Source organism: Astyanax mexicanus, chromosome 20, assembly GCF_023375975.1.
Source record: "Astyanax mexicanus isolate ESR-SI-001 chromosome 20, AstMex3_surface, whole genome shotgun sequence".
NCBI lineage: Eukaryota > Metazoa > Chordata > Actinopteri > Characiformes > Acestrorhamphidae > Astyanax > Astyanax mexicanus.
The window spans coordinates 5,333,735-5,349,448 of NC_064427.1; the positions used below are offsets into that span (position 1 = coordinate 5,333,735).

Genomic DNA, 15,714 nt, shown 5'->3' on the forward strand with positions numbered 1-15,714 from the left:
TTGCCCGTTTTTTGCGCTACAAATGCACACTCTCTTCGCTTTTAGACTCTTTGGCCCGTTTTTTTGCTCTAGAAATGAGCACTCTCTCCGCTTTTAGACTCTTTGGCCGTTTTTTTGCTCTAGAAATGCGCACTCTCTCCGCTTTTAGACTCTTTCGCCCGTTTTTTTTGCGCTAAAAATGCGCACTCTCTCCACTTTTAGACTCTTTGGTCCGTTTTTCTGCGCTAAAACTTCCCTCTCGCCGCTTTTAGACTCTTTGGTCCGTTTCTGACACCTTGCGTTCAAACTTTGAATCTCATATTATGAAAAACCTGTTTAACAGCGGGCCAACTTTCATTCTATTTCTAAAATACCTCGCGGGCCGCTCCAAAACAGGAAACGGGCCGCAAATGGCCCGTGGGCTGTAGTTTGAACACCCCTGGCCTAGAGTGTGTGCTGTGTGCTAGAGTGTGTGCTGTGTGCTAGAGTGTGTGCTGCAGGACCAGATCAGATTCAATATTCTATCTTATCTGATATCCCGTCCAACATTTCGATCTTCTACCAGCCCCAGAAATGACCATTCTCTGATCCAAAACACTCCTCTCTGCAAAGCTTCACCTCAGTTCTACATTGCTAAGCTGCTCTCTCCCTCTCTCAAACCCTCTCAAACCATAATACACAGAGGACCACATGAGTCTAACTGCTTTCAGAGCTTCCTCCACAGCCCCTGTTTGATCTCTCCAGAACACTGGACATCTACACGTCAGGAAGCGAAGATAATGAATTTTTAATGCTGATCTTTCCATGGCTGTGTAATCTTCCACATGTCTCATTAGCTGCCAATTGTGCAGCTCGGAAAGCAGTGGACCCATCAGCCCGGGCTGCTCACGAGGGTTTAAAAGCATCTGAACTGCAGTTTGATATTCTGTGGGAGAGCGGAGGGGCGGGGCGCTGCTTTGGGATGCTCGCATACTTGCTTGTCATGGGGGGGTTTTAAAGCTTTGTGTTGTGCTGCACTCTCCGAGACCTCGCGCAGTAAATAGGTCAAGCAGTTCTCTCACACAATAGAGGCTCCTGCCTTGTGGTAAACTGGTGTAAACTGGGTGAAAGCAGGCCAGTATCACCAGGACACACTGTTTTACAGGCCAGGAATTATACTGGATATGGAAAAAAGCATGCATTACTACAAGGTTATATAAACCCTGTTTACACCTGGTCACTTAATCCGTCTTGAATATGTGGATTATGTCTGAATATAAAGTATTAAACACATAAAAAGTATACACATAAAAAGACACATTTAAAACGGATACAAATTCCATCATTTAAACCACTTCAGGAGGTGGTCCGAGACACATTTGAGCCACAAGTTGTAGCAGTAAAAAAGCGAATTCCGATTTGACCGTTCACATTCCTGTCTGTGGATTGGACACGTCTCCGATTTAAGACCACATATGAAAGTGACTCAAATCTGACTTGAAAAAAAAAACGGATTTGGTACGTTCACACAGCCATTAAAAAATCAGATCTGAGCCAGAAAAAAAACAGATTCGAGTCACTTCAGCCTGGTAATGTGAACGTAGCCACAGTGTGAATGCATGTGGTTAAACTCCTACCACAATACAATCCAGATAATAATTACATGAATTGAAATCTAAATAGGCTTTTACACTAATTCATTGTAAAAAAATAAATAAATAAATAAATCAGCTGAGAAAAAAAAACTGGAGAGAAAATTTTGGAGTGCCAGTATTGCACAATAATGGCACTCTGACAAAAGTCCTTCAAGTATTACTAAGCCACATTCACACAAATGTAACCTAGCAATTGTCAGTTCTTACGGGACAAAAACACCAGCTTGTACAAAGCAGAAGTGTTATATTTATTTATATTTGCGAATATATTTCCTTTGTGTTGTGACATATAATCGCAAATATACACTAAAGCCAAACGAAAGATGAAGTCTGGAGATTTAATGCTGTTTTTTAACACAATGCCTCAAAACTGCACATGAATATATATATATATATATATATTATATTAAGAAGTAAGAGTTCTAAGTAGGTGCTAAGTGCTAAGTAGGGTACATTGTGTGGTTTAAGTCATGGTCAGCCAATCAGAAAGAGAGAGAGCGAGAGAGCGCATGATCTGCTGCATTATTTAAGGTGGAATGGATCATTTAAAAACTTTTGGGATGAGCTGGAGTACCCTTTATTTTCCAGAATTTATCATCCAACATCTGCACCCGATCTCAATCAATCTGTAATGTTGTGCTTGCTCTGTGTGTGTGTGTCTCCTCTGCAGGTTCTGGAGAGGACGTTAGAGCCCGACAGCTCAGATGAGGAACCCCCACCTGTGTACTCACCACCCTCATATGACATGCACATCTACGACAGGAAACACCCGGCAGACCTGCCTTCCATTCCCCCGCCCAGGTGAAATACTCAGCATCTCTGGAGCATTTACTGTGGGTTATGCAAAAATGCAAAAACATTATAATTTATTCATTGAACAAATTATCCAACATTAAATACCTTTGTCTGAAAGGTATCTAAACCTCTGTGGTGATGGCTGAGTGCTTAGAGTACTGGATTATTGATTATGGTGCTTTTACCTCGCTGCTCCCTGGGCTCCACAGTGATTGCTTCCCACCATTTCATCTATCTCTAATATATTGGTGTTGTAGAGTCAGACCAACTTAAAATGATACAGAACCCCAGAGCTGTGATGCCATGTACATTTCTGTGTCTTGAGAAAGAATGAAAAGGTGATTTTACTCAGAAATGTAAGCTGGAGATTATGTACTGATGTTTTTTCTTGTTATTTGTGAAATACTATATGTCTTTCTGAGTTGTATATAAAACGGTTGTTTAGCTTCCGTTTGACTGCAGTAACTAGTAAAAGAAAATCCTCAGAAATACGTATTGATCAGGAAAGGCTAAAAAAGTCTAGGTCGACCAATGAGTTTATGGCCTCGCCCACCTCGGCTCAGGACCACCCTAAGCCATCCTGATCCGAGGAGGAGCTTACAGCTCTGTTTACAGAGCTAGTTAGCGTTAGCTGTCTTGTGTAAGTAACTATAGGTTTACATCGGATCTCCGGTGGATTCCGTGTTTTACAGAGACCTTAAATATACACTATGGGAGCACGGTTTGACAAGGCAGCACACTTGACAGAACAGCGGTCAGGTTTAGATTTTATGATATAGAGTGGGCTCTGGGGCTTTGACGTGGTGAAACTGCCCAAGCACAGAATCACCATGTTCTAAAAACGATGGAATGAGACCTTTAAAAACAGCATATAGTCAGTTATTTGATATACAGAGCATAGAGCAATTCTGAATCAGTTACATGGCCTCGTTTTACCTTTTTTTACAGTGTATGTTTTAAGCCTTTGAACTCATTTAGTCAGTTCTCCCCCTGGTGTTGGTGTGATGTTACTGCAGCTGCTGTCTGTTGAGTGTGTGGGTAGTGTAATGCTGTAATGTGGTGTGATGCGGTGCTGTGCCGGTGGCGCTGGTGTTCTGGCTGTAAGGATGCTATTAATTCATACACAGTATCACAGTATCTCACAACATCAGCCCCCCCCCCCCATCCCCTCCACCCACCCTTCTGTGTAGCTGAGCCTCAGAGGACCCCCGCTCACCGACAATAAAGGAGCGGAAGAACATCATTAAATCTAATGTACAGTGATGGATCTCTGCGCCTGCGGAGTGACCTTGGTTTTGTGTGCCCACACTAATGCCAGGTTTGATGCCCATCCCCCGCCTGGGCATCGGCAGGTCGGCGGCTACAGGAACTGGAACCCGCCGTTACTAGGCAACCTCCCCGATGACTTCCTGCGGATTCTGCCCCAGCAGCTGGACAGTCTGCAGGTAGATTCATGGCACACTTCCTGACCGATAATGGATCATTAACTTGGGCCTGGCCTCGCCCAGATACAACAGTAATTCTAATCACTTACACACACACACACACACTGCCCTGCCACACAGCCTGCTGAGGTTTCAGCCATTTGGAGCTGTCAGTAGGTCACTGGGGTATTCTCTGTATATACTTATTCCACACTTTATTTGAAGGGTGCTGACATAGGGGCTTCATAACACATTCATAAGCATTAAATAATAAATATATCTATAAACATCGTATGCCAGTAATAACAGCATGACATAAGACTGCATTCATATAACATGCATGAGTATTAAATAGTGGTATTATTATTATTTAAATTCAAAAACACTTCATATACAGCTGGTTCTCCTCCACCTGTCTTACACACCGCTTTTGGATAAATTCCTGGTGCAAAAATTCAAGCAGTTCAGCTTGGTTTGATGGCTTGTGATCATCCATCATCTCTTATTTTTTTACCAGAGCTGTATATAATGTAAGAGAGGAGGAAATTATTTTATAAGGCATAAAAAGAGCATTCCTAATATATTCCGTCTTGTTTTGTTAAGTGATTGCGCTATATGAATGTAAAATGTGTTGCCACTTCACTTTGAAGGTCTCAAAATTCATTTTAGAACAAATGCTCACAATTTGTTCACAAATGGGCGTTATATATGATCTTATAAACTCTACATCCTGTATGAATAATGCATTAATAATACTGTAAGGAGTGATGTGGAGAGAGAGCGCCATCTATCAACCCAGAAAGAGCAAGACCAGTTGTGCTCTCTCAGGTGTCTTGCAGCTGATGGCAAGCTGCATGACCGGGATTTGAATCAGCAAGCTCATAAAATGTATTATGTCATGTTGGACGTAGTAGTATAAGCTGTTCTTAAAAATTCAAATATTGCTTTCTAAATAATTTAGTATATAGTTGAAAAAAAATACATTGACATGCCAAAAGTCAAGGGACAGAAACAAATATAGAGTTCTATGACTTTTGACATGTCCCATGGAACCTAAGTGCAAAATACTGAAATCAAAAATAAAATCCGAGGCTTTGTGAAAATGCCTGTTTATAGTGTTTTAAACTATTTTTTAAATTGGGTTTTAAGTGCAAGAAACAACTGAAAATAATTTAACCCTTTGAAATTCTGAATCTGGATTTCTGTATTGACCAATAATAAAATGTGGTATGATAGATATCCAAGTCGTACTTGTTGAAAAACTAAACTACAAACACAAAAACTGTTGTACTGTTTATATCATTTTCATTAAGCAAACACCCAAAGTGCAAAAAAGTGCTAAAAAAAAGTAAGTGAATCTTTGTGTCTTTGTGACTTAATATAAATAAATATATAAAAAAGTACAGAGATCCAGGTATTCAAATAGTTTAAAAGTTACTTTAAAAAAAAAATGTATTTGTCACGTATTAAAATAATGACTTTCAAGTGAATATTAAAAAGAGTAATAGCTCTTTTTGACTGTAATTATTAAAAAGAGTCACAGTTTGAGCCTGAAACAAAGTAAAAAACAATCTAAAAAGCATAGAAATAAATCATACGTTTATGCTGTGCTGGTAAATTTTTAATTACAAAGTTGGACCTGTGCTCTTTTTTTGCATTAAACCTCATTTGCAACGTTCTAAGAAAATATACTGCAACCCACTATACTGATCAGCATAAGCATTAGCTTCTTTCTTTAAATCTGCCTCTAAATGAAAACTACTTTACTAAAATATTCTCATATCCACTCTGTTTAACAGCTGATCTGACTGTGTTTTATTTGCTCTCTCCTGCAGCGTTCTCAGAGCAGCCTGTCCCAGCCTTCCTCCTCCTCATCCTCACTGTCCTCCTTGACCCAGTACTCGTCTGCGTCGGGCAGCGGGGCGGCTCCGGGCGTGTCGGGCTGGGCGTCGGAGCAGGACCGGAAGCTGAAGCAGTACCTGGAGGACGAGCGCATCGCCCTTTTTCTGCAGAACGAGGAGTTCATGAGGGAACTGCAGCGCAACCGAGACTTCCTCATCGCCCTGGAGAGAGGTGCTGCACAGGGCTCGGCAATACACACACACACACACACACACACACACACACACTTACAATTACATTAAACACACATCTGATCACCTCACAGCTTTTATACAGCATGGTTTACCACATTTTCATCAGTTATTTATGTTTCTTGTTTTTACAAAACATGCTTCAACTTCCCACTGTATTTAGGTCTGTTTTGGCCGTTATGCTTGGTTGTTGAAGAATTTAATATTAATCTTGGTTGGCATGCTTACACAAGTTGCAGTTTTAGGAATGTTTTTTGCACTGCTGGAGATAAAAAGCTTATCTACGGGGTTTCTGCAGGTCCTACTGTATAACATAACAGAACCACACTGCAGTTCAGTCAGCTATTAAGCTCGACCCATTCTTCCACTAATGTTGAAACACTTGAATTCAGTGATATAATGTTAGAAATGTAAGAAATATGTCCCAATATTTTTTTGTCCATAGCAGTGCAGCTGTGCAGTTTAACCCCGGACAATTTGTGCTGGAGTTACATTGAATATTTTAGTTAGCTCTGCCTTTTTTTAGTTTGCTAGCCATCAGCTGCCAGAGCCCTGAGATAGCACAATTGGCCTTGCTCTCTCTGGGTGGGTAGATGGCGCTCCTTCCCCTCATCACTCCAAAGGGTGATGTCGCTCAGCACAAGGCTGCGTCTGTGAGCTGATGTATCATAACAGAGTCGCTGCGCTTTCCTCCAAGTGCGCTGTGATGCTACTCGGCATTGCAGAACTGTATCAACAGCAGTTTAAAAGGAGGCGGAGTCTGACTTCACATGCTAGGCTTCATCCTCCTGGTGTTGGTGGCATCACTAGTGATAGGGAGAGTCCTAATTAGTGGGTTGGATAATTGGCCAAGTAAATTGGGGGGAAAATGGGATTAAGAAATTGAAATAAATAAATAAATAAATAAATAGCAGGAATTGTAATAATCAAGGTTTTTATTGATTTTACACATTTTTGAAACCTTTTCACAGTTAGTAGTTGCTTATTTGCAGTGAAGTTTATCTTATTGCTTTAGAGTCACCACCCTTTTCTCTTCTTTTGAGCAAACCATCTTCCATCAGCATTGCATCATTTTCCATATGGCTTCCTGTTTCCTCTGTGCCAGCTCTGTCATGAGCGAAGCGCAGACCAGAAACTTTCATTACCAGCACATAAAACATCATGCAGGGCTGTCACTCTCTGAACAGAGAGGGCGGAGCCAGATGGTAGACTGCCCCGCCTCCCATTGACCCTTCCATGCTGCTTCTTTATGTTATAGATCGTCAGAGGTTTGAGTCTCTGAAACCCCACGGCTATCATTCATCCGCTTGCATGGAGAGATGCTCAGAAGGTAGATATCATCTACTGGCTCCACAGCACCGCTTAGCCCTCATGATCTCAAGATTAGTGTGTGTGTGTGTGTGTGTGTGCACATGTTTCTTAAATTGATAGTTCTACCATTAAAAAATACATACATACAGCTCTGGAAAAATTAAGAGGCCATGTCAGTTTCTGAATCAGTTTCTCTGATTTATCTATTTATAGGTTTATGTTTGAGTAAAATGAACACTGTTGTTTTATTCTATAAACTACAGACATTTCTCCCAAATCCCAAATAAAAATATTGTCATTTAGAGCATTTATTTGTAGAAAATGAGAAATGGCTGAAATAACAAAAAAAGATGCAGAGCTTTCAGACCTCAAATAATACAAAGAAAACAAGTTCATATTCATAAAGTTTTAAGAGTTCAGAAATCAATAATTGGTGGACTAACCTTGTTTTTTAATCACAGTTTTCATGCATCTTGGCATCATGTTCTCCTCCATCAGTCTTACACACTGCTTTTGGATAACTTTAGGCCCTTACTGGTGCAGAAATTCAAGCAGTTCAGCTTAATTGGATGGCTTGTGATCATGCTAGAACAGGCCCTAAACTGTCACTACTGTCAAGATGAAAGCATAGAACGATTGGTTACCAAATGTTGAGGCATTCTGAAGCTTTAAGAATTGCCCTTACTGAACTTGAGGGGTCTACCAAGGAGCCGACCCTGTAGCATTATCCCTTCTCCACCCAACTTTATAGACGAGTGTATACCACTTTATCCAATGCTTCGTGCACAGTTTCGGTGCTTTGGTTCCTTTATTTTTTTTGTGAACATATATATATATATGTGCCTCATACATACACAGCATTACTGAGATATGTTATAATGATTTATTACACAAATTATTCTGTGTGTGTGTGATTGTGTGTGTGTGTGTGTGTATGTGTAATTTAATATTTTCATATTTCACACTCATCTTTTCTGCAGGAGATCATTGTGCCTCAGGGGCTGAGGAGGCCTGCACCCCTGTCTCAGATGATGCATTATTCCGTGACAAACTCAAGCACATGGGCAAATGTAAGGAGTATTCCATGCAATCTCACACACACACAAACACACACACGTTTTCACTAGGGCTGTCAACGTTAAGGTTAAAATCAGTTACATTAGTCAGTAATTATTTTTTAATTACACCACCAAGTTTGACCTTGTGGTGAGAACGTGATATGGTCTCGATCTGACCCAGCTATCAAATATACTTCTTTTTAATTGAGCTAAACTGCTGATTAAGCCACAGTTTAATCTGATATATTAGCCAGATAATATACCTGCACTGCTATGAACCAACGCTGTCTCTGCTGCTCCATGCTGTTTACACACTGAGCACGGTATGTGCAGCATTCACTGCTCGCAGCTGCGTGACTCTGTGCTGCACATCCAATTGAAAACACTTTGTTTAAAAGCACTGCAGCACATTTTAAGCGTTCTGAGTTAACGTAGCTTTACACTGCACAGATATACGCACTTTTATACGCAGCAAATTCAGTTTTAAATCAGAAATGCTTACAATCAAGCTGAGTTTACAGTAAATAATACAGTAAAAAATCCTCTATCCAATTGATCAAGCATTCTTTATTCCTGCGCTTCCAGTGATGGTGTAGATAATTCAACATCCTGAACTCACTAACAATCTTGTCACTTAATGCCACTAAAACATTAGAGCAGTTCTTTAAAATCTAGTAGAAAGCCTTTCTGGACAGTAGAGACAGTTACTCTAACAAAAGCAAGATAAACTATTTTTTAAATCCCCTTAATACTTTTGTGCATATAGTGTGTCGCATATAATGTGACTTAATTTTAGACATATTTGGAAATTAGAAAACTAAAGCTCCTTATCTGTAAATGTAATGTAATGTAATAGTAAATGTTTATTTACTTTAATATCGTTAAAACACCAATATTATAATAAATAACACTAATTCAAAAAAAGTATAGGTTGGTATTACTGATTTTAATTCAGTTTAATTGATTTTTTTCATCCCTACTTTGTACAGTATAGTCTGTTCTTTTCATTTTGTATAGAGTTTGTATAGATTATATATAAAACACACATGGGCCAGCCCTGCTCCAGCCCCGCTATTGTCCCCCGCTGCTCCCATAACTAGATAATGATCAGTTTAACAGACGGACACCTGGCTCCTCCTTTGTCTGCTCTCTGTCTCCCAATTTGTTTTGCTGTATTGAATTGCAAATCAGAGACACTGTGCAGAATATAATCAGCAGCAGATTAAAGTATGAGCCCCCGCGTGGGACTGCATGTCTCTTCTGTGGCGGACGGGATTATACCCTGATTCCCTGTGTCTTCAGGCCCTGAACCGTTAGCCTGGCTGCAGCCGGAGCCACGGCGTTTCTAAATCTGGTAACAGGAGATGAAGGACGACTGTAATATATGGTGCAGCTAGGTCATTCAGCGTGACATCAGCACCTCACCGGGACACGGCCTGCTTTTACTGCTTTTACTGCTTTTTTACTGTGCTCAAAAGAGTGTAGGAGCATCTCCTCTATACACCACTTAAACCATTTTACATTAGAATGAGAGTACTACAAAAATCTAAATTAATACATTTATTAAACAAGGATTATCTAATATACAGCTCTTCAAAAAAATTAGAAACCACTTAAAAATGATGATTTGGATGATCTGGAATATAATCAAGAGGAAGATGGATGATCACAAACCATCAAACCAAACTGAACTGCTTGAATTTTTGCACCAGGAGTAAAGCAGCATAAAGTTATCCAAAAGCAGTGTGTAAGACTGGTGGAGGAGAACATGATGCCAAGATGCATGAAAACTGTGATAAAAAAAAAACAGTTTTTCCACCAAATATTGATTTCTGAACTCTTAAAACGTTATGAATGTGAACTTGTTTTCTTTGCATTATTTGAGGTCTGAAAGCTCTGCATGTTTTCTGACATTTCAGCCATTTCTCATTTTCTGCCAATAACTGCTCTAAATGACAATATTTTTATTTGTAATTTGAGAGAAATGTTGTCTGTAGCTTATAGAATAAAACAACAATGTTCATTTTGGTCAAAAATATACGTATAAATAGCAAAATCAGAGAAACTGAAGTGGTCTCTTACTTATTTCCAGAGCTGTATATGGTGATAAAATTTAACACATCCAGGAGAAATTCAGAAAACAGCTTTGTTCTTCACACTAGCACTATTACTATACTATAATTTTTTGTTATTTAGGGTTTTGTGCGCCTAATATTTGTGTATTTTGCACTCCTGCAGCTACAAGAAAGAAGCTTTTTGAAATAGCCAGATCTTTCTCTGAAAAAACACGGTGGAAAAAGTCCAAAAAGAAGGCTCTCCTCAAGCATCAGTCGTATCCTTCAAAAACATTTAATCTTTCTTTCTCTTTATTCTTTTATCTTCATTATAATTTGTATGGGCTATTAAAGTATTTGTTTCTCTATTCTCATTCTTATGAAACAGAAAGTGTAATTTACCTGCCCTATAGGACACAGTTTACACATGCATTTCTGGACAAGCTGAGAGATACAAAACCTCCACTGAAAGTAAAAGAATCGTGTGATTGGGTAATGTCCTAGTCTACAGCCATGCTTAATCTCTGTCTAGGAAGCTGTGCGATAATACTCTGGAATAAGCCATTCAGTACACTCATTCAGTGATAGAAACAAACCACAGGTAGCAGGTAGTTCATGCTGTTCAGTACAGTACTTTCCATAACTGTGCTCTCAGACTAGGCACTGCAGCCTCCACTGCCAATCTTCTGGAGGACGCAGAGGGACTCCCATCAGGCAAGCACTTCAGCACTCATACCTTCCTGCATTCTGAATGAGAATGAACCTACAGTGAGACCCATGTAGGGGCTTGTACCTAAATGTGAATAAGTTGAATGTGTGTGTGTGTGTGTGTGCGTGTGTGTGTGTGCGTGTAGAGGACGACGGCCAGCTCAGGAGACCAGGCGCTCAGGAAAAGGACCAGCTGAACAAGGAAGTGGTGTCATGGTGAGAGCATTGATTCAGCATCTGCAAAGTTCTGATCAGTCTGCACTGAAAAACATGATACATAAAATTTACTTAAAATAAGTTTGGCAACTTTTTTCATTTGCCTTTTTTTAAGTACATTTAATTTCAGTAAAAATTTAAGTAACTTCATCTCGGTTTCAATAATTAAATGTTTACATAGAGTAAATAAGTGAACTGAACTTCAGTCAATCCTTTCTTTTAGTAAACTTTACTTCATTTCTGCATACAATATTACCTAATTATAATGACTTAATTTATACAATATTATTATAAATCGTTTTTTTGTTAAAAACACATTCAAATATTTACATAATCTCAATGATTTATTTTGTAAATTGTATTGTATTGTATTTTGTAAATATTCTTATATACTAAAAAGAACGTATTACATGCCATCCATGTGTTGAGACAGTGTAATATGTGTGTTTTAACTAAAAATATTTAAATTTTAGGAATTATAATATAGTATGTATCATAAACAATTTGAGTAATATTATATAAAGTAGGTAATTGTAATTAGGTAATATTGTATGCAGAAATTAGGTAAAGGTTACTAAAAGAAAGGATTTATTCAGCAAAAATAAATGTTTGGTTCACTTATTTACTCTATGTAACATTTAAGTCTTGAAACCGAGTGATTTAAATTTCTCTGTAATTTTTCTTAAAAAAAGCAAATGCAGAAAGTTGTGAAACTTTTTTAGTAAATTTTACGCATAACTTTTTTCAGTGTGCAGAGCTGGTTATAAAACACTTCAGATATCTTGTTTTTTTATTCCTATGGTTTAAATAAATGTCAGAATTAAATATATATAGTGTATAACATATAGTGATATTAAACCAGTATCTTCAATCATAATGTTACGTTTTTTTCAAATTTCATCACCCTTATTATAATTGTCTTGTCTGTATCTTCTGCAGATTTTGTTTCCACACCACTGCCGTCGTTCGTGATGGTGGGACAGTCTTGCCCCTCCCCCTCATCATCCGTATCGGCGTGCAGCGAGTCCGATTGGGTCTTGGAGCCATGCTCAACCAAAAAGGGTGGCGTTAGCTGAAGACACTGCGCTAAGTGTCACGTTAACAAGCCAGACGACAAGGAAACCCATCCTCCGCTTAGGACTCTCATTTATTTGCACCTTGTGATAATGACTTAAGTTCACCCGGATCATGAACTCAGCGCATTTAGATGGGTGTTGTTGTCTTCATGATTCTAGCGGCTCAGTGTTGACTGTTTAGTCTAGCGCTCCCTTGTGGCCAGGTTCAGGTATCGTTATTGGGGGGCTTATTTCTGGTCAATTTCTGAAAGGGGGCTAATGTGCTGATCAGTGTCTCATTTGTGCTGAGACTCAGGACTCCACCTACAAGCACAAACTCCTCCTACATGTTCGCCACAGCGAGCACATTCTCTGCAACAGTTCTCTGCGTCTAAACTCAGGAGCATTCAAATGACCACTTGCTTCCTATGTATCATCAGTGTTTTAACATGTGTATTTATATATGTACACTCATTGACGGAAAAAAGAAACGCACCCTAAATTGGCACAAAGCTGGGCATGCAGATGTGTTTTGGGCAGATACGTAAATGATTACAGGTGTCATCTGATTAGATGATGGGTTTTGCCACAAGAGGGCATAAAAGTCCTTCCCCTGCCAACCAATAAAAAGAGAGACTACATTTTGGTGGTGTACCTCTTGGTCAGAGATTGTTGACTGTTGGAGAAGCCTCTACAATGCACCTCAAGACATTTTGGACAGTTAGCAGACAGTTAATTGTCTTTATTTGCAGTGGAGTCACAAACAAAAAAAATCTTCCAACTTCAATTCTGCCTCGTGATACTGATAATATAAGCAGTACATTGGCAATGGCAGTTTTCTGTAGGATAATCACCAGATCTATTGCCAATTGAGAATTTATAAGACCAGCTGGGATGCAAGCTTCACCAATCTACGAGTATGCAGGATCTACAGGCCCAGCTGCAACATGTGTGGATAAATATGCCTGTATGCTTCCACTCCCATCCGTATCCAATCGTTCATCCAGGCACCAAAAAGGAGACTATAGCATCTCTCAATTATACAGTTTTATTGGAATCCAACAACTCACTCTTGGTGCATTATTATTTTTGTCAATGAGTGTATATACACAGATGAGCCAAAACATAATGCCTAGTATGCTGTCCTTCCTCAACATGCTGCCAAAATAGCTCAGTCTGAATAACTCTGGTCCTGGTATTTATGGTGTCTTTCACCAGGATGTTCCATCAGATCCTCTAAAGTAGACTTCAGAGTGGACTTGACATTCCAGCGCCCCTCACAGGAAGAGGGTACACAGGTACCTGTCTGTCAACATGGTGCATAGAAAGCAGACAGGATAGCATTCATTGCTTGGTTCTAGACCAGTACCCCCTCAGACCACTCAGTAGTTCAGCTGGTGCTCACCACAAGATGACCAGGAGACCACAGGTTTGGAAAAACCTCAACCCTGGTCAATCCTGGACAAAACAATTTGTTCCCTGTCAGAGTGGCTTCCCACTGCCCATTTCACCAAATCCTGTTGAGTACAAGAATTGACAGTTCAGTTGACATCAAACGTACATCCCAGACCATTCTATGTTCTGAGGCTACAGCAATTGATGTTACAATGATTATTTCAAAAATGTCATTTGCTTCAGCTATGGGTTGTTTTACAACAGTTGCTGTTACAAAATGTTATTCACTTCATCAGTAGGTTGTTGTTACAATTTCTGTTACAACAATCGCTGTTACAACAGTTGCTGTTACAACAATGACTATTTCAAAAATTTAATTTGCTTCATCTATGGGTTGTTTTACAACAGTTGCTGTTACAACATGTGCTCTTACAACAGTAGCTGTTACAACAGTTGCTGTTACAACAATGGTATTCCCTTCATCAGTAGGTTGTTGTTAAATTTCTGTTACAATTGCTGTTACAACAGTTGCTGTTACGACAATGACTATTTCAAAAATGTTATTTGCTTCATCTATGAGTTGTTTTACAACAGTTGCTGTTACAACAGTTGCTGTTACAACTATGTTATTCACTTCCTCAGTAGGTTGTTACAATTTCTGTTACAACAGTTGCTGTTACAACAGTTGCTGTTACAACAGTGACTATTTCAAAAATGTTATTTGCTTCATCAATGGGTTGTTTTACAACAATCGCTGATACAACCCTCACTGTTAAAACAACCTCTATTACAACCATCACTTTAACAACATTACACTTGTGGGTTGTTGTTACAATTTCTGTTACAACAACCACTGTTAAAATGTTATTCGCTTTATCTGTTGGTTGTTGTTATAACAATTGCTGTTGCAACAATCGCTGTTACAAAAACTTTATTCACTTCACCTGTTGGTTGTTTTTACAATTTCTGTTATAACAACCACTGTTAAAACAACGTTATTTGCATCATCTGTGGGTTGTTGTTACAACAATTGCTGTTACAAACAATTGCTGTTACAACAATCGCTGTTACAATAGTCAATGTTACTACAACGTTATTCACTTCATCTGTAGATTGTTGTTACAATAATTGCTGTTAAACTATTACTTATAATAACAATGTTATTTGCTTTATCTTTGAATAGTTAAGTTTTGGCTCATCCGTGTATTACCAAAGCTGCCCTTTCTTCTGTCCCTTCTTGTCTGCATCTTCACTCTTGTTGGGTTCGGTGAAGCCTCCTCAGATATGTCCTCAACTCTCCATATGTCTTCATATGGTACTTCAGTGTGAATGGGCCACAGCAGCGTTGGTCACCAGACTGAACTGGAGCTCTTCTCCCTGTTGTAAATCCTCATCGTCATTCCGTCACACTTACTGTTGCCTCTTCTGTACAGATGGTCTACTTAGATGAATTCAGCTCTTTCTTACTTATTATTAAATTATATGAAATTAAATGAAAATCAATTCAATTAAATGATCTTTTGGAAAGCAAGCTGATTTTTGTGTTTTTTTTGTCACTAGATTACCAGTTATCAGTTGCTTGTTTGTTTGCAACTTTTTGATCAGATAAATGTTTTCTAAGTGCCATTTTTTTTTACCATAGGAATAAATGGGAGGCAAAAGTTGGCTAGCCACATGGGGCTGCTGTGGTACTTTGCTGTGGTTGCTGCTAAGGTGTAATATAATTATACAGTAACAATGAAATCCATTTATGTTTAGTGTCTTTCTTACACTAAGTGTTATTTTACAGTTACGGTACAGTAGGGAACAGAAAAGGAGGAATAAAGCGTTTGGAGAAAAAGAAGAAAAGTACTAAACTTCACAGAGTTTCTAAAAGATGGTATTCCAGATCTGGAGAATGCAGAGTGTGCATGTTAATGTGAGAAGGCTTTAGTCATTAAAGCTGCAGTAAATTCATACATCCAGCAGGTGGAACTAAAGACCAGAGCTTTA

The 15,714-nt window shown here is 39.0% G+C and overlaps 1 protein-coding gene across 4 annotated transcripts in view; it reads left to right on the top strand.

The window, feature by feature from the left end:
- The window catches only part of cuedc1a (CUE domain containing 1a), a 40,759-nt gene extending 25,506 nt beyond the window's left edge, over positions 1-15,253 (top strand). For 2 of the 4 annotated variants that reach the window (XM_022680969.2, XM_022680970.2), the window contains 8 exons: positions 2,284-2,414; positions 3,727-3,853; positions 5,668-5,905; positions 7,184-7,255; positions 8,217-8,306; positions 10,533-10,626; positions 11,004-11,062; positions 11,203-11,276. In XM_022680969.2, the coding sequence (XP_022536690.2) occupies positions 2,284-2,414; positions 3,727-3,853; positions 5,668-5,905; positions 7,184-7,255; positions 8,217-8,306; positions 10,533-10,626; positions 11,004-11,062; positions 11,203-11,276 (885 nt within the window). Of the gene's footprint in view, positions 1-2,283; positions 2,415-3,726; positions 3,854-5,667; positions 5,906-7,183; positions 7,256-8,216; positions 8,307-10,532; positions 10,627-11,003; positions 11,063-11,202; positions 11,277-12,211 lie in introns of those variants that run through there. The other 2 variants (XM_022680971.2, XM_022680972.2) reach the window with 2 other exon arrangements.
- Positions 15,254-15,714: the final 461 nt, after the last annotated feature.